Source organism: Talpa occidentalis, unplaced genomic scaffold (genome assembly GCF_014898055.3).
Source record: "Talpa occidentalis isolate TD23 unplaced genomic scaffold, MPIMG_talOcc4v2.1 talOcc4.11, whole genome shotgun sequence".
In the NCBI taxonomy this organism is placed as follows: domain Eukaryota; kingdom Metazoa; phylum Chordata; class Mammalia; order Eulipotyphla; family Talpidae; genus Talpa; species Talpa occidentalis.
In genome coordinates this window covers 38,850,349-38,873,819 of record NW_023601104.1, presented here as the reverse complement: position 1 = coordinate 38,873,819, position 23,471 = coordinate 38,850,349, and the positions used below count along the sequence as shown (strand labels likewise).

The window sequence follows — 23,471 nt, the reverse complement described above, 5'->3', positions numbered from 1 at the left end:
CTGTCCGCAGTCATTGCAGCACGAGTTTGTTGTGTGTTTTTTTTTTTTTTTTTTTTTTTTTTTTTTGTGGGACCCTCGCTGGTGGCAGGGAACGAACAGGCGCTGCAGAGGCTGCGAGCAGCCTCGCAGCCCAGCGCTCAACCACTGTGCCACCAGGGGAGGCCCTGCAGCACGAGTTTGATCCCCAGCCAGGGAGCTGACCCACATGATGCAGTAGACCTCTCCTGACTCATTCACTGCTCCCCTCAGCAGTGTATTTCAGTCAATCTGCCTGTTCTGTTTCGCTCTTTGGATCTAGTGAATCCTATCACCCTCACACCTTTGGCTGTACCCCAGTTCTTGAATGCATAAATAAATAAATCTTAAAAAAATAAAGATCTCTTCTTACCATCTCCAGCACCACTACTGGCCCATTCCAAATGCAACTTTCAACCTGGTCTACCTGTCTACCTCAGTCCACTCTTTTTTTTCTTACAGATATATTTATTTATGCTTACAAGAACTGGGGTACAGGCCAGAGGATTCATAGGAGGCAGAGTGGGGAACAGAACAGGCAGACTGACTGAAATACACTGCTGAGGAGAGCAGCGGGCAAGACAGGAGAGGTCTACGGCACCATGTGGGTCAGCTCCCTGCCTGGGGATCGAACTTGTGCTGCAGTGACTGGATAGCTTCACAGTGCTGAGACTGACTTAAACCCTTGCACCACAAGGCTGGCCCTACCTCAGTCCTCTCTTATGTGATCTCTACTTTCATTTTACCCTTTATAATTGACAGTGTTCAAAGCCAGTGAGTTATTTTCTTAAAGGTCAATCTATTTCAAAAAAAGCTCTTTCATGTTCAAAATAAAACCCAAACTTCTTACCATGATCTTCTTACATGATCTACCTTCTTACATCTCCCAACTTATCCCACCACTATTCCCATTATTCACTGTGTTCTAATAATATCAGTTGTCTTTCTATTGCTAAATTGCTGAGTTCAAAGTCTATTGCTCACCCCCTCATTTATTCAGGCTTCTGTTCAAATGCCAGCTCATCAGTGATATCTTCCCTGAATTAACCTATTTGAAATGACTCATCCCCTTTATTATTTTTTTAAAGATTTATTTATTTGTTTATTTATTTATTTATTTATTTATACATAAAAGCACTGGGTACAGTCAGAAGCTCGGGTGGGTGAGAGAATTCACCAGAGCCAGAGCGGGGAACAGAACAGGCAGACTGATGAAACACACGCTGAGGGGAGCAGCGGGCGAGACAGGCGAGGTCTGCGACATGTGGGACCCTCACCGGCAGCCAGGGATCAAACCGGAGCTGCAGAGGCTGCTGGCAGCTTCGCAGCCCAGCACTCAACTGCTGCGCCACCGGGGAGGCCCTACTTTCTTATTTTTGATATAACCTTTTTGAGGCAAATTTCAAAAATAATAAAACTTACCCTTTTCAAGTGTACAACAATGATTTTTAACAACTTTACTCGGTGTTGCAACCATCACTATATATCAGAATCAGTAAAATCCTATCTATGGATTTCCAGAATGAGAATCTCCTCACCTCCAAAATAAGCACATCAAAAACAATCACTGTACCAAATATCAGCTTTATCTCCTGCTGACAAATTATTTCATACACTGTTTGATGGTAAGATACAAACAATGGCGATAACTATATGTTATTTGAGGGAGCAATAAGGATTAATATTGTGATCTGGAATTGACCTTGTACAACCTCTGATGAGTAAAAAGAGCTCTTGATAGAACTAGAGCACTCAGGTTACACATAAAGTAGCACTAAATTCCTACTAATCTTTTCTTTTTTTTTTTAAGATTTAGTCATCTGGGGGCCTCCCTCATGGCACGAGGTTTAAGATGCAACCTATGAAGCTAGTCGCAGCCACTGCAGCAGGAGTTTGATTCCCGGCCAGCCAGGAAGCAACCCATATGGCTCAGCAGACCTCTCCTGACTCACCTGCTGCTCCCCTCAGCAATGTACCTCAACCAATCTGCCTGTTCTGTTCCCCGCTCTGTCTCTGGTGAATCCCCTCACTGCCCTTCGCCCCCGTGGCTCTGGCCTGTCCCCTAACTCTTGTATGAATAAATAAATCAATCTTTAAAAAAAAGATTGATTCATCTATGCATACAAGAAGTGGGGGAAAGGCCAGAGGTGCAGGGGTGGGGGGAGCCGGGGGTGGTGGTAGGGAGAGGATTCACCAGAGACAAGAGTGGGGAACAGAACAGGCAGACTGACTGAAATACACTGCTGTGGGGAGTAACGGGTGAGACAGGAGAGGTCTGCTGGGCCATGTGGGTAGCTCCCTGTCCAGCCAGGGGAACAAACTTGTGCTGCAGAGACTGTGGATAGCTTCACAGCACTTTGCTTAACCCCTTGAGCCACCAGGGAGACCCAATCTATTTTTTTTTAAAGATTTATTTTATTAACCCATACAGACAAGAACTGGGGTCCAGGTCGGAGGTCGGAATGAGGGAGGACTCACCAGAGAAAGAGTGGGGAGCAGCACAGTTCAGATCTACAGAAATAAACTGTTGAGGGGAACAGTGGACAAGACAGGAAAGGTCTGCTGGGCCACGTGGGTTAGCTCCCTGGCTGGGGTTCAAAATCATGCTGCAGTGGCTGGCTGGGGATTGCCCAAAAGCACTGAGACTTTAACCCTTGCACCACCAGGGAGCCCTCCTACTAATCTTTTATTATAAATTATAGTAGGGATTCAGAAACCATTCGAAATAAAAGAGAAAAAGGAAAGAGCAAGACCCAAATCAAATCATGTTGATAAACGACATAGCATAATAGAAGAGAAGAGAACCAGGAAAAAACAAACAACAACAACAACAAAAAAAAACCAGAAATTGGCAAGTGGAATAAAGCAAGCTTCCTAAAGGGAAGGAACTTGAAATAGACGTGAAAATGAAAACCAAATGGGGAGAGGGGAGGTTCTTTAACCTAAAAACAAGAGAAGAAAGCAGAATAATTCCAAATAATATAAAATATAATCTAGACTGGAACATAAAATCTGGCAAAAAAAGATTAAAGAGAGGAAATTTTCTGTTTTTATTACAATTGAAATTTACAATAACAGGAAAACCAGGCAGATAACCAGTGCTTGTTCAAAAGTTGCCCCTTAGAAACAAAAAGTAATTATGAAAATCAGAGGCCTATTTCCAAAGAAGAGGCAATGCAAATCAGAGCCTGATCTGATTTAAATGGAAGGCACAGCACAGCCTGAACTGTTCTTTTCTCCCCCCTTTCATGATTTAAAGGGACAGCAGGTCCCTTTCTTTGTCTCTGTTCCTATTAGTAATCAACAAATGAACTGGGAAATAGCTAAAAAGAAATTTAAGGCTATATTATCCCTTTGCTTCTAAAAAATTTGAGGTGACAGATATGTGTCTTTGATGGCATGGATCTAACTCATCAAGAAAGCACACTAGGGCCTCCCTGGTGGCGCAGGAGGTTGAGTGCAGCGTTGTGAACCTGTTGGCAGCCTGTGCAGTGTGAGTTCGATCCCCGGTCAGTGAGCTACCCACATAGTGCAGCAGACCTCTCCTAACTCAACCGCTGCTCCCCTCAGCAGTGTACTTCTGTCTATCTGCCTGTTCTGTTCCCCGCTCTGTGAATCCTCTCACCTCCCATACCTCTGGCCTGTACTCCAGTTCTTGTAATCATAAATAAACAAATCTTTAAAAAAAAAAAAGCTCACTAATTTACTGATGTGAAATGATCTCCAAGAACTATTAAGGCAGTTCTTCCTGCCCGCTTGTGTCTATGCAAGTGTACTTTACTTTTCTGACCCTTTTCCTAATAAACTCTATTAAAAAAAAAAAACTCTATAAAAAAACTATTAAGATAAAAAGCAAGATGCAGAAACAGTACATATAACTGCTAACTTCTGTGTATAATAATAAGAGGAGGCCTCCCCGGTAGTGCAGCAGATTGAGCACAGCGCTGTGAAGCTGTCCGCAGCCTCTGCAGTACGGGTTCGATTCCTGGCCGGCCAGGGAGACTCCCACATGGCGTGGCAGACCTCTCCTGTTGCGCCCACTGCTCCCCTCAGCAGCGTATTTCAGTTGTCTGTCTGTTCTGCTCTCTGGTGAATCCTCTCACCCTCCCACACCTCTGGCCTGTACCCCAGCTCTTGTATAAAAATAAATAAATCTTTAAAAAATAATAATAAAAAGAGGAAATATAAGAATATGTATTTTTATTTGCTTATATATATATGTATTTTATAGATTTATTTATTTATGCATACAAGAGCCAGGGTACAGGCCAGAGGTGTGGGGGAATGGTGAGAGGATTCACCAGAGACAGAGTGGGGAGCAGAACAGACAGATCTTCTGAGATACACTGCTGTCTGCCGTGCCATGTGGGACTCTGGCCAGCCAGGAATCGAACCCGCGCTACAGAGGCTGAGGATGGCTTCACAGCGCTGTGCTCAACCCACTGCACTATCAGGGAGGCTCTAAATGAGAGGATTTTATTGTGTGTGATTATATCTCAATAAAGCTGTTTTAAAGTAATTAAAGACACTTTGTGTTCATGTTTTCACTCCCCAATCCATACTTCCTAAAACCTAGAATTCTATTGAACTAATTTAGAATTAATACCTATCACCTATAATTATTACCTGTCCATAGCTACTTTTATTTGTTAACAATGTTATAGTTTATTTTTTTCCTTTAGTGAGGTAACATTGGTTTACAACACTGAATATGATTTAGGGAAGTGGGTTCACACCTACCCAGATGTATGTCAACATACCACCCCAACATCCAAGCACCTGTCATTCTTTACCTGGACCTTTGTGCGGCTACCTTTGTTTCCCTCCCCATCTAATGGCCTCGGTTATGCAGCAACACTTTTTGGGTTTATTTTGGCTTAGTTTTGTCAGTTCCTTTGTGGTGTTTTCTGTTGTTTTCTCTATATTCCACATGTGAGTGAAATCATCAGTATTTGTCTTTTTCCTTCTGACTTATTTCATTTAGCACAATTCCCTCCAGTTCCATCCATGTTGCAGATAGCAAGATTTCATCCTTTTGGCCCATAGCTACCTTTGTCATATCTCTTAGTTTGTACAAGCAAGAATATACAATTTTGTATCTTATCACCGGGAGTATATGTAATGCTCTAACATGAATATAATAATATACATGTGTAAAAAGCAGCTTCTGCTTTTTACTTCAGCTTAGAACTAATGAATTAGACTTGAATTAAGATATCAAATGTATAACTTTCCTCCTTTTTTTTCCCTGAAGATTTATTTATTTATGCATACAAGAACTGGAGTACAGGCCAGAGGTGTGTGTGTGTAGTTGGGGGGCGGGGGGGGGGGGAGTGGGACCGGGGAATGAGAGGACTCAGAGACAGAGTGGGGAACAGAAACAGATCGACTGAAGTACACTGCTGAGGGGAGCAGTGGGCAAGACAGGAGAGGTCTGTTGTGCCATGTGGGTAATTCCCTGGCCAGGGATCAAACTCGTGCTGCAGAGGCTGCAAGTTGCTTCATAGGCTGCCTCTTAACCCCTTACACCACCAGGGAGGCCTGTATAACTTTCCTTTTGAGTCTAGTATTCTATCCTGAAATACATGATACCTCTATATGGTAAATCCATTTAAGTCTAAAAACTTAGAAATGCCCTTTTATTTTCCATTCAAGGTGGCACCATTTCAGGTGGCACCATTCTGGTTCCTGACCCATCTTACCAAGAAGCAGATCAAGGATTAAGAAAGTCAAACACCAAATTCGTCCTCCCTCTAATCCCCAAAGTGTCCTATCAGCCCATGTCTTGCTTGATGTCCTCAGTTCTAGTCATGTGTGTGACAATGGCCCAGGCACAGATCTAGTGCTTTTCAAGGCTGTGTGCTTTGACTCACCCTAGCATGATATCCTCCTCCTCCTCCCCATCACTTAAGACTAAGCTGAAAGTTTTATATGAAGCTTCCTATACACAACACAGTCGTCATGGCTGCCTATGTGGTTTTTGTGCTGATGGCTTCATATTCTTTGGATATATATCCAAGATTGGAATCGCTGGGTCCCAGGTATTTATTTCCATTTTTAGTCTTTTTGAGGGAAATCCATATTGCTCTCCATAATGGTTGGACCAGTTTACATTCCCACCAATAGTGTCAGATGATCCCTTACCATGGGCTCCAAATGTGTGGCTTAAGATTGTAGGCACTGACAAGGAAAGACCAATTTTTGTCTGAATTTAACATTTTCTTAGCTAAGAGTGTTATATAGAGATTTGATTGAAGAGACATCCTCAAGCCACATCATTAAATGAACACATTCTAGCTGTGAATGTGTCCATATCTAAAGGATATACAGTACTTCCCTCTAAACCAGCTCTGAGATAAATGAGTTGCTAGTAGCTTGTCCAAGTTTTAGACCTGGTTTGGGGTTCAGAGTACTGGTGAGAGAAAAGGGTATCAGGACCACACCAGGATGTTTCTCTTTGTGTTGGGCTCAGCTAATCAGGTCAGCCACCAAAGGGTGATTCGAAAGTTTTAAAAGCTTTCGGTTCAAAATGCCTCTTCCATATTATACTGATAACTGAAATGTCACCACCATTAGCTCACCTAGCACTGTTCTTTCTCAAAATACCCTTATTTTCCATTCAAGAAACACAAGTTTCTGTGGGACTTATTTTTCAGGGTGGCACCATTCTGGTTCCTAACCCAAGGATTAAGAAAGCCAAACACCAAATAAGCCAAACACAAAATAAGGGTGATGTGGCTTCCAAACATGCCAGCCAGCTGAATGCAAGTCGATTAGCACAGACATAGTGAATGAGCCAACGAAAGGGAGCTCATTCCGCTTCACAGGAGGTTCTGCTCAAGCAAGAGAAGAGAAACAGAACCCCAAAAGAAGGCAAAAGGAGATACTAGTGCTTTGGGGGAGGCAGAACTGAGTCCCCAGGAGGAAAAACTGAGGATGAGACAACTTCAATGTTTGCTTGTGGCTGGCAGGACTCTAACCAGCTGGGGAGTGGCTGGCCGCAGAGGAAGGGCAATTGGTCCTGCATTATCAGAATGGAGCTGAGGAGTATAGTTGCACGATAATTACGGCATGTGTTGGAGTAGGGGAGAGAAGGAAATCAAGAGGAAATAAAATTGGGGCTTAACAAGGAAACGGCAACAATGAAATAAAAACTGAAATCAGTGAACTAATTCAAACATTCACTAGAGAATGATCAGGGAGTGAAGCAATCAGAAGGGATGAAAACAAGTCTGGTCTGAAGGAGGTGGCCACCATGTGCCAGAAATTAGCCCCACCTTCTTCATCTTCTAACATCTTTCATCATTTTGCCTTTGCTTCACCCTTTCCTTCATTCACGTTCTACCTCAACTCAGTCCTGAGCTACCAGTCTGAGCAGCAGTCATGTAGATATGTGCCTTCACATGCCTTTCATGGCCTGGGTCCCAGCCCCATTTCAAATTGTACAAAAATGAAGAAATTATTTCATCTTTCTCTTTATTCTCAAAATACAATAGTATCAAAGCTGAGAGGTATTGGACTGGTTCTTGTGGTCTCCAGTGCTTTGGGGGAGGCAGAACTAAGTACCCAGGAATGTGAGAGCATCATCTCAAAAAACTAGCAGCAGCTCAGCTGCTATTCTGCCAACTTCCATGGCCCAAATCAAATCTCGGGCATATCCACAGAAGCGTGGTAGGGCTTGGGCTCCAGCTTTAGGGGAAGGACAGAGGTGGAAACCTTTTGAGAAAACAGCTTCTCAAGAGGACCAAGCACCAGTAGAGTCTGGTGGGGGAAATAGGGAAAGGAAAGATAGGGATCTTCCTCTCTATTCTGCTGCTACCACAGGACAGAGGCATGTGGCCCGAGCAAGGGACTGAAGTAGTAGCAGCTACCTGGATCCCATAAGGTTGAGGCCAGGTCACTCCAGGGCTGGTTAACAGGTTTTCTCAGTCTGTGGAACACAATCCATAAGTCTGGAGATAAACTCTTCCAATTTCTGTGCAGCATTTTTCCCAGAATCGAGCACTTCCTGGTGATTGGCCGTCTTGTGGCTTTCATAATTCATGATGACCTTATTGGTGATGAGGGAGAACCCAAAGACTCGCAGCCCGCAGTGCCTTGCCACGATGACTTCTGGTACTGTGCTCATCCCTGGCAGAAAGAGGGAAGCCAGCTGTCAGGACCCTCAACTCATGCTTTTCCTTTCCCTTTGGCCTCACCTCCCCATTCATCCCTTCACGGACAATTTAACAGCTCAAGAAATAGCCTAGAAGTAGTTAAATTAGTATTGAGCTTAGGTTGTTTTGTATGGCTCCAAGAGTGGGGTCTCAGAGTACCTACATTTCTTACAAATAGTATCCATGTGACACCCTAGTTCTGTATCTGTTGATGGTAGTTTATTTAATTTTTAAATGTTTATTTATTCTTGCATACAAGAGCTGGGGTACAGGCCAGAGGTGTGGGGGGTGAGAGAATTCACCAGAGACAGAGTGGGGAACAGAACAGGCAGACAGACTGAAATACACGCCAAGGGGAGCAGCGGGTGAGACAGGAAAGGTCTGCTTCGCCATGTGGGTTGCTCCCTGGCCAGCCGGGGATCGAACTCATGCTGCAGAGGCTGCAGATTGCTTCATAGTGCGGTGCTTAATCCCTTGCACACTGGGGAGGCCCCTTGATGGCAGTTTAAATCAAGGGTGATGGGGCCTCCCCAGTGGCGCAGCAGGTTGAGCGCAGCAGGTTGAGCACAGCGCTGTGAAGCTGTCCGCAGCCTCTGCAGAGCAGGTTCGATTCCCTGCCAGCCAGGGAGAGTCCCACATGGTGTGGCAGACCTCTCCTATCTTGCCTGCTGCTCCCCTCAGCAGTGTATTTCGGTAATCTGCCTGTTCTGCTCCCTATGTGCCTCTGGTGAATCCTCTCAACCTCCTGCGCCTCTAGTCTGTACCCCAGCCCTTGTATAAAAATAAATAAATCTTTTAAAAAAATAATAAATAAATCAATGATGATGGGAAGATTTGAAGTTAACACACCAAACCTCACTACTAACATCTTCCTAGAAGCCAGTTTCATGAAATCTTCCTTTTCCTAGATTCTCTCAATCCACTCTAGGTCTATAACTTCTTACTCCTTCCCATTCTTGTTTTTACCAAATCTTATCCTCTTCAACCCTCCAGCCCAGTTCCCCTTCTCACCAACAGCATCTGCCCCCAGTTTCTGCAACAGCATGCACTCTGCCACAGTCTCAAAGTTGGGGCCCGCCACCATCACGTAGGTGCCCTCCTGGAGCTCTCGCTGCTCCTTCATTTGTTCCCAGATGCGATGAGCCAGCAGCCTCATATCCCGGTCATAGGCATCAGACATGGCAGGGAAACGAGTTCCAAACCTGGGGCGCAGGTTGGATTATCTTAGATTAATGCATACCATATGTTCTTTCCTAATTTCCGTATGTGTCCTTAAACCCTACCCACCCACCTAGAAACAAAGGAGAAAGATTTGTACCTTTCCTCATTGGGCCCACGGAGAGGGTTCTGACCACACAAACCCGGTAGGTTGATGTGATCACGGATCAGCATGATGTCTCCGACCTCAAACTTGGGGTTGAGTCCTCCAGCTGCATTGGTGACTACTAGGGTGTGCACACCCAGAAGATGGAAAACCCTTACTGGGAACGTCACCTTCAGAAGTAAAAGGCCAGAAAGAGTTTTCTTTGAAATCTTGCCAATCTTCCCATGCAGATAGGTATGACATATATCATGAAAGAAGAGAAAGGAAGGGGGCCAGAAAATCTACCTGGCTCAGGTAGTTAGGTCATAAAACTGGATAGTTAGTGCTCTCCCCCTTCTTCCAGGTCCCACCAGGCTCATACCCCTGAGTTACCTTCCTGAGCGAATAGCCTTCATACATGTGGAATCTGCCCTGCATCATCACGCAGGGCTGGCCTTTCAGGTACCCAAACACCAAGCGACCGGCGTGACCTGGCACTGTGTACAAAAAGAAAGGGAAATGAAAGGGATGATGCTTTCATATAACACATAACCACTGAACACTGAAACATTATTATCTCCACTTTCAGAACCTTTAAGTCTGGTAAGGGAGATAGACATTAATCATCAACTTACAAGTATAGAAGGACATCCTGAGATTAGAGTTGGAGGGGGTGAGGTCTAAGAATGTTCAATGTGAACAGATATCAAAGGAAAGACAGTCTTTTTACAATAAACTCCAAAATTAGAGAAAGCTGGTCTCCCTGGTGGCCTAAGGATTAAGTTTCAGTGCTACCACCCTAGCAGCCTGAATTCCATCCCCGCCAGGGAGCTAACTGACATAGCACAGCAGACCTCTCCTATCTCTCCCGCTGCTCCCCTCAGGAGTGCATCTCAGGAGACCCACCTGTTCTGCTCCCCACTGTCTCTGGTGAATCCTCCACCCCTGCATTTCTGGCCTACAACCCAGTTGTTCTACACAAAAATAAATAAAATCTATTTTAAAAAAAGAGAGAAAGTGGCACTGAAAGAGAATAAAAATGAGTCAAAAATAGAAAAAGCGGATAATAATAAATGCAGTGAATGTAGTAATTATAGACCTCTTTTCCAAATTGTTCAAAATTATGGAGATGGGTATTTTTATTTATTTTCCTAACTAAACTATGCCTCCTCACTCCTAAAAGGGAACTCATGGTATTTTCTGGTTTCTCAAAGAGTCTACTGAACAGGGGGAGAAGGGGCTGAATTTGGATCCATAAGGCTCCTTCCTTAAAACCACAAAGTCCTTCCTATGGGAACACACACCCACAGTGGGTGCGTAGGGGTGTGGGAGTGCAAAGATAACGTCCCACAGAGACATAATAACCATTATTACCATGTCCCTTATCTGTCATTTCTCCTCTAATGGCCAACCTTTCCCTTAGGGAGTGGATGGTCCGGTTGAGGAAACAAAACCAAGAAGAGCTGAGGGATACTCAGAGTAGAGTTTTTCTAAAAAACTTTGACAATAACAGAACAGAGGTAACATAGGGAAACCCAACTGATTGATAACTTAAAAGCCAAAGTTACCTCAGTTGAAAAAACATAGTGAAAAAAATTATTGAAAGAATTGGAAAAAATAAGTCGATAAAATTTAAAAAAAAAATTAATTCCCTTATCACTTAGTGCAGGGCCCTCTTACTGGGGTGAGGAGTGGCAGGTGGGGCCAATGTCGCTATCTCCATTAGAAAATTTTGCCCTCTTTCTCTCTTAAATATTTTCTTCTCCAAGCCCCATTCCCACTTCCCTACTTGCTCCAAAGTGGGGGTGGGGCGGGGGGGGGCGGAAGTCAGCTCTTTAGGAAAAAAGAGAAGGCAAGTTAGAAATCAAAATGATTAATAAGTAAACCAAGGGAAGTTTAGTTATCTGAGAAATTAATAAGTAAACCAAATAAACTACTCTTTTTTTTTACTGCTCCTATTTCACCTGGCTTTTTCACAAGCCTTTGCTTCAGTTTCAGAGCTTCCCTGCTGCTATTAAGATGCTGCATATGCTGTCCTCAGATCCCTTAGAGCTCCACCACGCAGGGGAGGGGGGTTGCCCACCTTTACCCCCTTCAAAGGGTCACTGTGACTCTGGTCTTGGGCATCCTGTGTTATCTATGCCTTTGTCTGCAAGAACCTGGCAATTGGTGTGTTTATTTATTGCTGTACCTTAGCCCAGGACTACTACAGCCGGGTAGACTGGGAATGGCAGGAGGACATGGGGCAGGAGAACCCTCACTTTGTCCTGGAAAGTTACAGGCACTGTTTTTTCTATTTAAGCTGCAGACTGAAAGAAATGAGATGGGTGTGTGAGTAAGTGGTAACCACTGTGTAAATGGGCAAAGGAGGATGTGTGGGACATATCGTAGAGCTCTAAGGAAATGAGTCAGTAAAGCGCGGGAAATTTGTTACAATCATTCAGCACCACTGACACACACTTGCCTTGTCTGCTATGAACATTCTACTAATGGAATTTCCTTTAAAGTCATGCTACAGAGTATAAATGCCACAGAGTATAATCAGATCCAGTAGAACTACAACCCTCTCATTAGAATATCATCAGTATCCCTCAGTCCCATTCACCCTCCTCCTTGCCAGTACCTGTACTTTGGGGAAAGTTTGGTATGTCCTTGTAGTTAAAGCTCTCAGCCTTAGTCAATTTATCAGTCAGACCTCCTAACCCAGAACCACAGATCACTGCCACTTGAGGTTGGAGAGTGGTTTTGGACCGAAGCCAATTGGCAGTGTGCTGGTAATCTTCATACGTGTACCTGGTAAAAAAAGGAAAATCAAAATGAGTTTCACTCTCATCCCAAGGGCATCACAGATTAATGACCTTCAGTGCAGAAAGACTGGCAGTTCTACCAAGGTTGCAGGGGACAGAGAAGCTAGCCCCCGGGGGAGGCTCCTCTCTCTCAGATAAATTCTTTCTGAATCTGGTCCACTGAATAGCTGATATGAAATACCCTCCTCATTCCAGAACATGGCAAAGGTTAATGACACCTGATGTCACCACCAGCCAACTCCAGTTTTGCCACTACTGACAAGTTCCATCTCCTTCCTGAACAAGGAATCACATAAAGTTGTGGAAATAAGTAAACAAAAGTGGAGTTACACATATCAGCCTATTATGGACCCAGAGAAGTCACAAAGGAAATATAGCTCACACATATCTCCACCCAGAGACAGTCCTATAGAAACTAAATCTACAAACAAGCAGCCCTGGAACCAGGCACACATGCAAAAATTTTGGTAATGGTTGACAGACTAAAACACAGATCATTATGTCTTGCTTGCGCCACTATCAATCATAGCCGATCAAACAATTGTGTGAGACTACCTACTAAATCTATAAATTCTATAAACCCAACATCATTTGGGGAACATATTTCACCTTTCGCACTATGTTCCCCAGAATTGCAATTACTAAGAAGCCAAATAAACTCCAATTTTTATCTTCATAGTTTTGTGTTGTGTCGGGCAACACCACACTGATAAAGAAACGGGAGTTGTGGAGCAGGCTACATAATGCAGGATGCTGCTGAAGAGCAAGATCCTGGCCCTTTTATTGACACACGTAATTGGTTATAAGGGGAAGGAGCAAAAGGAGATTAAGGGGAAGGAGATTAAAGAAAGGGGAAGGGTGAAGAAGATTAGGGATTGTGAGTCTACCCTCCAGGCACTTATCTACTTGATGACACACCCTAATCCTCAGCCAGGGTTCTAATCTTATCAACAAGGGGATCCACTGATCAGCTTCTGGGGTCCCTTGTCATACATTGGTCCTCAGCCCCCCAGGCATTCCCAGTCATACCTCGTGATATGTAAGTAGGGAGTATGTGTTATGCATGGGTCCTCAGCCCCCTGGGTGTTACGGACATACCTCATGAGGTACATGTTATGCATCGGTGCTCAGGCCCCCCCCACCCAGGTGTTCTGGACATACCTTGTGATGCATAACCTTCCCAGGTGATCCACCTTTGTGCTCTTGTTTGATTTGAAGGGCTGAAGGGTTGGGCTCCTGTTCCTAACTGGCCGGGCCACTTTGACCTTGTTTAGGTGACAAAATGGTGGCCAAATAGGCTGCCTAGGAGTAGCAGACCCACAGTTTTGAATTCAATTTCTTGACAGAATTTATAGAAGTGCAGTAAAATTGTCAAATCAAGGAGAGCAAAAGGATTCCACACTCAAAATTGGATGAAGGTTCTCCTTCAGGGCAGTTACTAACCCAATAAAATCTTGCTTAGTTCCCTAATTATCCCTAAAGACAATCAGAATGTAATTAAGACTAATTACCTGGAGAGAAAGATAACCCCTCTTTTCCTTTTGTACTTTGTACTCTCACCTTCCAGCTCCTCTCAAATTTTATAGTCTATTTTTTTTGATTGACGAAGAAATTGATGGGAACACTCATAGTAGAGGCTTATGTGCCATTATGGGTTTCCCAGTATGTATTTCTGAGATCCCCAGGCAGACACAGACCCCTGTCATATAAAATATGACAGGGATAAGCTACTGCACAAAAACTTAGACCCAGTCCCCAACACTGGTTGTCAACAGCTAGAACAGAACTGGAATTGGTAGTTTCTCCAGCAGCAATTTGCAAAAAATAGATTATAGATGCACCCCAACAGATTAATAATTCTAGGGAAAGGGCTCTAGAATTTGTATTTTTACAAAAGTGCCTCAGTTAATCCTGACTCAAAAACCAAGTTTAGGTTCTTTTGTCCTCCCTGACTGCCTGAAGATCCACTGCCACACAATAACTATCTGGATCAGGAAGTTCATGACCAACAGACTACCGTGGAACCAAATGGTCATTGATGTCCTTCACCCTAGGAAAGCAACTGTATCTAAAACAGAAAATAGGGGAAAACAAACTAAAAATGCACAAGACCACCCCAGTTGTCATCTTTGTATCCAGAGTCAGAACCCATTGTGGTTGGCTGCAAGACAACAGCCTTTGGCATAATTTATGATTCTTTGGATTGTACAAAGAAAAATGAACCCTAACATAGATTTGCAAGACATAGTCTGTATGAGAGTAAAAAAATTGAGAGAAAAGATTGAAGACAGAGGAACTACAACTGCCAATGTTGGTGCTGGCAAAAGCAAGGATTAAAGATTCTGCAGCAACTTACCTGTGGTGATCATGTGGGTAGTTCATGAGGGGATTAATAAATTACAGTATTAAAACAATAAAACAGATTTAGGAATTTCAGGTTTTGAGGGAATCAGAACTCAACCTGGATTCTACCCCCAATTTTGTCTTTTTAGGGAAGTAGCCTATGTTTCTAGTTCTCCCTCAGTCTAAAGTAAAGGAGCATAATCAGCCCCACTTAACTTACTGGATCCTTTTGAAAATGAGCTAGAAACTTGCTAAGAAGCTCCAAAGTCTTATGGCTATAAATCTTGGTTGAGGTCCATGCACTTAAACTTTCCCCCCGCCTGCATCCTCTTCCCTGGCCCTCTTTCTGTATGGTCTTCTTCCCTTTTCTTCTCCAAGGTTCTTTGCTCTTCAGAGATCCAAGGATATATAATTGCACAGGACCCATACAACCCCCTAACAGGATTTTTCTCAGAATTCCAGTTCAATTTTCTTTTACCCACCTGAAAAGGCCAAAGAGTGAAAAGGAAAAAAAGAAAGTGAAACTGGTGTGAGCTGAAGACAGCTAGCCTAGTCTCCAGGGAAAATTCTTTGCTTCAAAAACAGAGCTTTTTAAAATCACATGATTCGACAATACATTTAACTACCTCAGAGAAATAGTTGGGAAAGGGCCAGGGCTGGGGCCATAAGCTGTGGCCACAGGATGATGGAGAAGAGAAGCAATGACATGGCAGAAAGGTAATCAAATAACATCCCCAAGAAGAGCAAAGGAAATCCTGGCCATTTAGTATTTCTAGCCACAGCCCATAGGACTTCTTCATTGGCCATAGGTTCCAAGAATACCCCTGAACCCTGGGTCTCCAAAAGCCACTGTGTTCCCCAATGCTGGAGACAGACTGGGATTTCCAGAACCAAAGCAAAGAGAAGAGTTTTCAAAAATATAAAGTGGGAGGAGTGGGCAGGGCCATTTGCTCAATTCAAGGAAAGATTTCCCCTCCCCTGGGAAACTATTTGCAACTTAATAGGATTTCCAGTTTGGTAGGGAGGGAGGTGTTTCTTGTCTGAGGGAGGTGAGTAGCCTCTCTGAAGGAGCTCTAGATATGGGGCCCAAAGTACCTCGGTTTTCACGAGACCCTAGAATGGAAATCTTATGGTGAGCACGTGGGGTGAGGGTGGATTCTTCCCGCGACACTAGAACGCGCGCATACACGCGTGTGCATTCGTACACGCTCACACACCGCTCCTTTCCTTTTATGAGTAGACGACACTGTTCCAACCTGTCTCCTTCCTGCGCCGGTGGCGCCACCCATGCTGTGTTCCCGCGCGCGCCTGGCAGCCGCTGGCTGCCCCACCGCTCTGCCACCTCCTCCCTGACATCGGCTCCCTGCCAGGCCTCTGCATCTCCAAGGCACTTGCTCCCTGTCCCAACCCCCTCTGGGCCCACAGCGCCGGGTTTCCAGTTCTCCGCCAGAGATATTTCCCCTCCCCAGGGGCCTCCGGCCTGGTGGCCGCCTTACTCTTCTTTCTCCATGGTCCTGCCACCGCCCTCTCGATGAGCCTGCCCTCCTCCGCTGCGATCTGCTCCGCTGAGCTGAACTTCTGCCGCCGGGTCAGGTTGGCACAGTTAGTGCACTGTTTGCTCGGCTGTTTTATATCCCCGGGCGGGTTCCGCAGCCAATGGCAGCTGAGCACGAGGGCAGGCCCCATTTCCTTGGCGACACACCCAATTCAGCAGCCTGAGGCTGAGCAATAAATCCAATTTACGATCTTTCCCTGCTGGACCCTTTCTGAAGCCCATCCGCCTTCCTCCCACGGAGGGTTGGGTGAAGGGACTGCGCGGGGGTAATCCAGGATTTCACTACACCCTTACCACACCCTCACGTCCGCTGGGCGGTGGTCTCCGGCAAGAAAACCTACGAGCCAAAAGGACTAGAAGCTTGCCCCAATCTTGTTTCGTGCAATACCGTTCGGGTGTAATGCAAAGCGTGAGAGACTTGAAAAGAGAAAAATTCAAACCTTAGATTGTGCAGCCCCAGAATAAAATTAAGAGATCCTGTGTCTGAGTTTCTTCCTGGACAAAACAAATAGGGTCGATCGTAGCAGTAGTGCTAACCTGGAGATTTCCATACTGGGGAGAACACAGCAGGAGTCTAAATTCAGTCCCAGATGAAGAGAAGAACAGGCTCTAGGGGCGATCCTTCACACAAAGGATGGGGGTGGGATGGGGCAACGAGTATCCTCTGTTGATAGGCAAAATACTGGATCCAAATAATTCAGATAACTAAAGAAGGACTCTTCCCAAGATTAAAATACAGAAGATAAGATCTTTGTAAGAATTCAGCTATTTCTTCTCCCTACTTTTACAAATTTAACCAACCTCATACTTAACCATCAAAAATCAGTGGTATTAAAAAAAAATCAGTGGTATTTGCATAGTTATTGACATCCTCCACTTGTTTCCACTCTTCTGAACTATTATCCTTTCACCATCTGCCCAAGCCAATATTTTTGTTATTCATGTAACGACTATTTATTGAACATGGGCTAGGTACCAGAACTGTTTTAGCGCCAGGAACAGAAGAGTAAAGACTATATGTGAAAGAAGAATAAAGAATCGAGTCCAATATCAAAGGACTGGTTTACTGTGTCATTATTGTGACTTTGGTTTATTATTATTATTACCATTCTTATTCATTCAGTAATTTTTTTAACAGGTAACAAAAGAGTGAGCTAAAAATAAAATTTTGCCTTAGCAATATGGTTATGGACAATTGAAAGATTGAAAGCATGATTTTATTTTTTTTTTTTTTTTTTTTTTTTTTTTATACATGCACTGGGTACAGTCAGAAGCGCGGGAGGGTGAGAGAATTCACCAGAGCCAGAGCGGGGAGCAGAGCAGGCAGAAGGACCGAAGTACACTGCTGAGGGGAGCAGCGGGCGGCAGGAGAGGTCTGCGCGCCATGTGGGACCCTCCTCCAGTGGCCGGGAGCAGCCGGGGATCGAACCGGCGCCGCAGAGGCCGCGGGCAGCTTCGCAACCCAGCGCTCAACCGCTGCGCCACCGGGGAGGCCCTGAAAGCATGATTTTAAATGTTGTAAGTGGTGAATAAGATTAGTGATAAGTAAAAGTCAATCCAAGGAAATATCTATCAGTACTTGATTCCTGAAAGGTTTTGTGTGTGTGTGTGTGTCTGCTAAATGGTGAACACTGGTATATAGTAGATAGTTAATGGTCAAATATATGAAAAAATGTTAAATGTCTATCATTTCTCTTTAGTTCACTTCAAGCCAAGTCATTATGCTCTATTCATTTATGACCATTTTGTAACACCCCAGTCTAGAAGTTTCCAATTCCTCAGCTTATAATGTATTAGGTAACTTAACATTTTTTTCACAGCACCCCATGTGAAAAGGAATACCTATCAGTTCTGATTTTTAAGTAGTTGGTTCCTTACAAGTTAGTAACTGTTTGAAAAAAGTAATACACAAAAATTGAAAGAAAATATAAATTAAAAAAAAATTTTTCTCAAATGACTGCAAATAGGTACTACTGGAAGTGTGTCCCTATTAGGCACTGCACAGTTTTTCAGACTTTGGAATCTGACACTGCTGTCTTCATTTCCTGTTCTGTGCTGATTTTCTTTTCTTTTCTTTTATAAATTTCTGATGTTTTATTTATTTAAATATTTATTTATTTATTAAAAGATTCATTCATTTTTATTTTTATACAAGAGCTGAGGTACAGGCCAGAGGTGGGGGAGGGTGAGAGGATTCACCAGAGACAGAGCAGGGAACAGAACAGGCAGACAACCGAAATACACTACTGAGGGTAGCAGCAGGCGCGACAGGAGAGGTTTGCCACACCATGTGGGAATCTCCCTGGCAGGCTGGGAATTGAACCCAGGAGTTGACAGCTTCACGGCGCTGCGCTCAGCCTGCTTCACCACCCTATATATTTTTGTAAAGATTTATTTATTTATGCATACAAGAGCTGGGGTACAGGCCAGAGATGTGGGGGGTCAGAGGATTCACCAGAGACAGAGTGGGGAACAGAACAGGGAGACTGACTGAAATTCACTGCTGACGGGAGCAGCGGGCGAGTCAGGAGATTCAGATTCACTGCTGTGCCATGTGGGTTGCTCCCTGGCTCACCAGGGATCCAACTTGTGCTGCAGAGGCTGCGGATTTCTTCATAGCTCGTTGCTTAATCCCTTGTGCCACCAGGGAGGCCCTGATTTTCACACAGTACCACCTTTTAATCAGAAGGACCTCCTAAAACTCAGTTTTGCAAAGTTATTTTGTCATCAAAAAGAATCTAACACAATCTAGTGTTCAAATTGCGAACTACCTCAAGCTAGTAGCTCACACGGTATACAAGAGATATCGACTATTGCTGTGTTGCCCTTCATTTAAAAAAATCTCCCTTAGCACCCCTGTGACTTGCACCCAGGAATGGATTTTGGGAACTGTGGCTTCAGTCACTCCATGTCCCTCATTTCTGAATCCATGTAAGGTGAGTGTGTAGATTCTGTATTCAAGCACCTAAATACATGAACTCCATCTTGACTCCATACTTAACGCTGCATAATCCAAGGCAAGTAAAACTCTCACTATACCTCACTTTTCTCATCTGCAAAAAGGTGATAATAATAGTACTTAGTGTTGTCACACGGATTATATAAAATATTTGTTAAGGATTTAGATAAGTACTTGGAATTATAGCAGGCACACAGTAAATGTTTGCTATTATTATTCTCCATGGTCTTTTTCTTTTTGATTTCTCTAGATCCACCAAACCATGAACTGAATCGGAAGAAATATTATACTCAGTTCAATACCACCTCTAATCCTGCGCTGCTCAAAATAGTAGCTACATGTGGCGATTAGACTTAAAATTAATTAAGATTAAATAAAACTAAAACAAATTCCTTAGGGGGCCTCCCTGGTAGTGTAGAAGTTAAAGTCTCAGTGCCATCAAGCTATCGCCAGCCACTGTGGCATTAGCTCAATCCCCAGCCAGGGAACTAACCCACAGGCGCAGCAGACCTCTCCTGTCTCCCCAATGCTCCCCTCAGCAGTGTGTTTTGATAGCTCTGCCTGTTCTGCTCCCCACTCTGTCTCTGGTGAATCCTCTCATCACCCCCGCCCCAACCCCACACACTTCTGGCCTATACCCCAGTTCTTGTATGTATAAATAAATAAATAAATCTAACACAAAACAAAACAAAAACCCAAGTTCTTTAGTTATACAGACCACATTTCAACTGTTCAATAGTCATATGTGGTTAGTGACTATCATATTACACAGTACAAAACATTTCTGTCATCACAGAAATTTCTGTGAATAGCTCTGCTCTTATCTTTTGTAGATACTGCTACCCCCGTTCATGTAAAAGAATCTGGAGTTGTTTCATTCTATAATCAGGAACTAATTTTCCAGCTATTTATCTTTTCTTCTACTTTCCTATCACTTCCTGTTCTAACTTCAGAGGAACTCCCAAGTTTAGGCCTCTATATAGTAACACACTCTTTCTCCACAGGCAAGATTAGGAAAGAGAAAAATGGAGTGAAGTTTCTAAGTTACTCAGCATTGACTTATGGAATGGAAAGAAGACTATCTCCACTGATATCACAATGCCAACATTTACAAAAGCACTCTTAAACCTACTAAGATCTTTTAGGTGTGACACTTATTTTATTCCTGAATGCTTGACTGGGGTTTTTCCTTCTCTCTAGACCATAAGATAGATATTCTTTTCTTTAAATACCTACCCCCCATCCCCACCCCCATACCAAGAATCCTTGCTTTGACTTTCCATTTTCTCCAATTCCTGAAATTTAATTTTTTTTATTTTTTGGTTTTTTTTTTTTAATAGAGGCATGTTTTATTTATTTGTTTGTTTGTTTGTTTGTTTTGTTTATACAAGCACTGGGTACAGTCAGAAGCGCGGGAGGGTGAGAGAATTCACCAGAGCCAGAGCGGGGAGCAGAGCAGGCCAGAAGGACTGAAGTACACTGCTGAGGGGAGCAGCTGGTGGCAAGAGAGGTCTGCACGCCATATGGGACCCTCCTCCGGTGGCCAGGGAGCAGCCGGGGATCGAACCGGCACTGCAGAGGCTGCGGGCAGCCTCTCAACCCAGCGCTCAACCACTGCGCCACCGGGGAGGCCCTTTTTTGTTTTTTTTTAGTTTTGGTTCTCGTCCCAACCTCCCATTCCCATTCAAAAGATCATTTTCATATCTCTGGTCCAATCTGTACCTCACTCAGTGGCAGAAATAGAGATAAGAACGGCCTAATCCTCATCTCCAAAGGCCTCGGCTCCCAGAGAGGAATGCTGACAAAGGAAAGGGCAAAGAACTGGAAGATAGGAAGGGCATGGACAGAAGGGAGCCAAGGTTCAGGGTAACAGAAACTAATCCTTTAAAACTAGACCACCCGGTACCCCCACTGCATCCAACCCCTTATACTAGCCCTCATCTTGGTTAACTCACTCTGAATATTACCAAAACATTCTTTGCCCTGGAAATGGACTAAGAGACTGTTTCCACAGTCTGTTTCCACAGACTGTATCCACTGTTTCCGCAGGTGGCAAAATACCACTTCAGGAAAAAGGAATGAAGAAATAGGGTGTGTGGAAAATAAATCAAATTGAAACAGTGGGTCACAGTCACTGCCTCCCCTTTCTCTGCCCATTCACACCAGGTGGTAGTTACACCTGGTGGAAACCTGAAGAAAAAAAACACTTCCAAGTCTGCAGTTTCTTTACTTATATCCTCCTGCTCAATCTGCCTAAAGATGGCATGAATGCAAAAGCATTAAACTGTAAATCAGAAGACCTGGACGTTTAGTCCCATTTCTTTTTTTTTTTTTTTTCTTTTAAATTTATTTATTTATTTAAGGATACAAGCACTGGATACAGTCAGAGACATGGGAGGGTGAGAGAATTCACCAGAGCCAGAGGGGAGAGCAGAGCAGGCTGACTGACTAAGTACACTGCAGGGAGCAGCGGGCAGCAGGAGAGGTCTGCGCGCCATGTGGGACCCTCATCCAGCGGCCAGGGATCGAACTGGCGCTGCAGAGGCTGCGGGCAGCTTCGCAACCCAACGCTCAACCGCTGTGCTACTGGGGAGGCCCTTTAGTCCCATTTCAATGTCTCATTTAGCTTAAGTGACTCTAATTTAGAGTCTTGTTTTCATATCTTTAAAATAAAGATAGTCTTGCCTTCCCCTTTCATTTGGTTAAGTGTAATCTCTGTAGAAATGGGAGGTTTCCGATTTCTTGCCCCACCTAAGGAAGGGTAGAACTGAGCAGGAGGGGAAGACTTGGGAAAGAAGACCTGCAGGAGGCACGTGGAACAGGGAGACTTGTGAAGAATAAGCCACACTTGCTTCCCGGTCTTGGACTTGTACCAGGCACTTGGTGGACATGGAAGGAAATCTCTCACGGAAGAGATTTGGGTGAGAGGTCTGTGGGGAGGCTGACAACGGCAACCTTTATCTTGACTTGGACTTCAATTTTCCTCTTTTCCTTCCAGACTTGCCTGGCACCTTCTGCACCTTTCCTCTGGGTCCCCACCCAGAGGATGTCATATGATAGCATTTTATGATGTCCTATGTGTCATTGTACAATACATTCTCTTTTCCACACATACACATTTGCAATTTGGTTTAGGGCAATTCTAATAGACCCTTCCAAATAGTCGTTTCAATCATATTTGAATCTGCTTTCTTTATAAAATCGGGAGACAGCAGGAAACACAATGTTTGGTTTGTTGTCACTGAGAATCCTTTGTTTAACTGTACACTGTGATGAATAATTTTCATCTTTAGCAATTTGGTGAAGGGCTGACTTAACTGTGGTTTTCATGAGGAGACTTGGCAATGGATCAAGCATGACAGTAAGTTATATTTGAGGAGTAACTCTCACTCTGAAAAGGATCAAGAAATTTCCTCCCATTTTGCCATCATCCTTTGGAGTGCTCAGTTGATTACTCAGGTTCCTATTTTTGGGAGAATTCTTGGATATACTTCACATTTCGCTTGAGCCGAAAGACTCATTCATGTGATATGACTTCATTCCACTTACTCCACCCATAGGACCATCTGACACATGACCCATTGGAAAACCAAGCTATTAGGTCCAGGATACTGCATTCATTGCCGCATGCATGTTGTATGCAGAGTTGGTTGAATCTGCTGGGTTGGGAATGATGGGTATTCCTGGTGGCCCTAGACCTCCTGGAGGACCTACATAATTCCCAGGAGATGCTGAGTATGGAATTGAATTGGCATTTGTTGGGTTCGGTCAAGGTCTACAATGACCTGGGCCCAAGTTCATTCCAGGCATTCCAAGGACACCTAAAGTATTCAGTTGGTGGTCTCGTAAGGGCACCATTCCTTCTGGAAGAGTCATTCTCTGCATTGGCCCACCTGTGTTTGGATGTACTTGCTGTAGAGTTGGGCTCATTCCACTGGAAAGTAATGACTGACTTCCTGGAACTCCTCAAGCTTGGTTAGATATCTTCAGTGGTGCCCTTAGACCTCCAGGACACTGAGATGGTGACTGAAAAAAATGAAAGAACGCTGGTGTTACAGGACATTCTGGCATGCTATCTCCTGGGGGGATGTTTCTTAGCACTGGACAAGAAGCTGCTGCAGCACTGTAATCAGGAAAATCTTGCTTTACTTGAATGTTCACATATTTCCCATCTCCCTGGAGCTTCACAGTAGAGATTCCAAAATACACACCACCTAGAATGTAAGAATCCTGGTGGTGGCAGTCTGCTGCGTGCGGTTATGTCTGTGCTGACGCTGCTGCTGCTGCTGAGGGGACTGATGGGTCCAGCCTGGCGGCTCCTGGTGCCACGTGC

General features: G+C 44.1%; 1 protein-coding gene and 1 pseudogene across 1 annotated transcript; both read right to left on the bottom strand.

Annotated features, from left to right (window-relative positions):
* Positions 1-4,235: 4,235 nt before the first annotated feature.
* PNP (purine nucleoside phosphorylase) lies at positions 4,236-16,314 on the bottom strand. Its single transcript, XM_037502940.2, has 6 exons — positions 16,121-16,314; positions 12,098-12,267; positions 9,868-9,971; positions 9,490-9,665; positions 9,183-9,373; positions 4,236-8,145 (listed from the first exon to the last, which is right to left on the bottom strand). The coding sequence occupies exons 1-6, from the start codon at positions 16,132-16,134 to the stop codon at positions 7,928-7,930; spliced, it is 873 nt and encodes a 290-aa protein (XP_037358837.1). The 5' UTR covers positions 16,135-16,314; the 3' UTR covers positions 4,236-7,927.
* Positions 16,315-21,516: 5,202 nt separating this feature from the next.
* On the bottom strand, positions 21,517-23,321 carry LOC119238204 (single-stranded DNA-binding protein 2-like; annotated as a pseudogene).
* Positions 23,322-23,471: the final 150 nt, after the last annotated feature.

What these genes read in the sequence shown, in the direction of transcription:
- PNP (XM_037502940.2), bottom strand. An exon ending in AAACTTTCCCCAAAGTACAG is followed by an intron (nt 9,972 to 12,097) that starts GTACTGGCAAGG and finishes TTTTGTACACAG; the next exon opens with TGCCAGGTCACGCCGGTCGC. An exon ending in ACTGGGGGCAGATGCTGTTG is followed by an intron (nt 8,146 to 9,182) that starts GTGAGAAGGGGA and finishes TCTTTCTGCCAG; the next exon opens with GGATGAGCACAGTACCAGAA.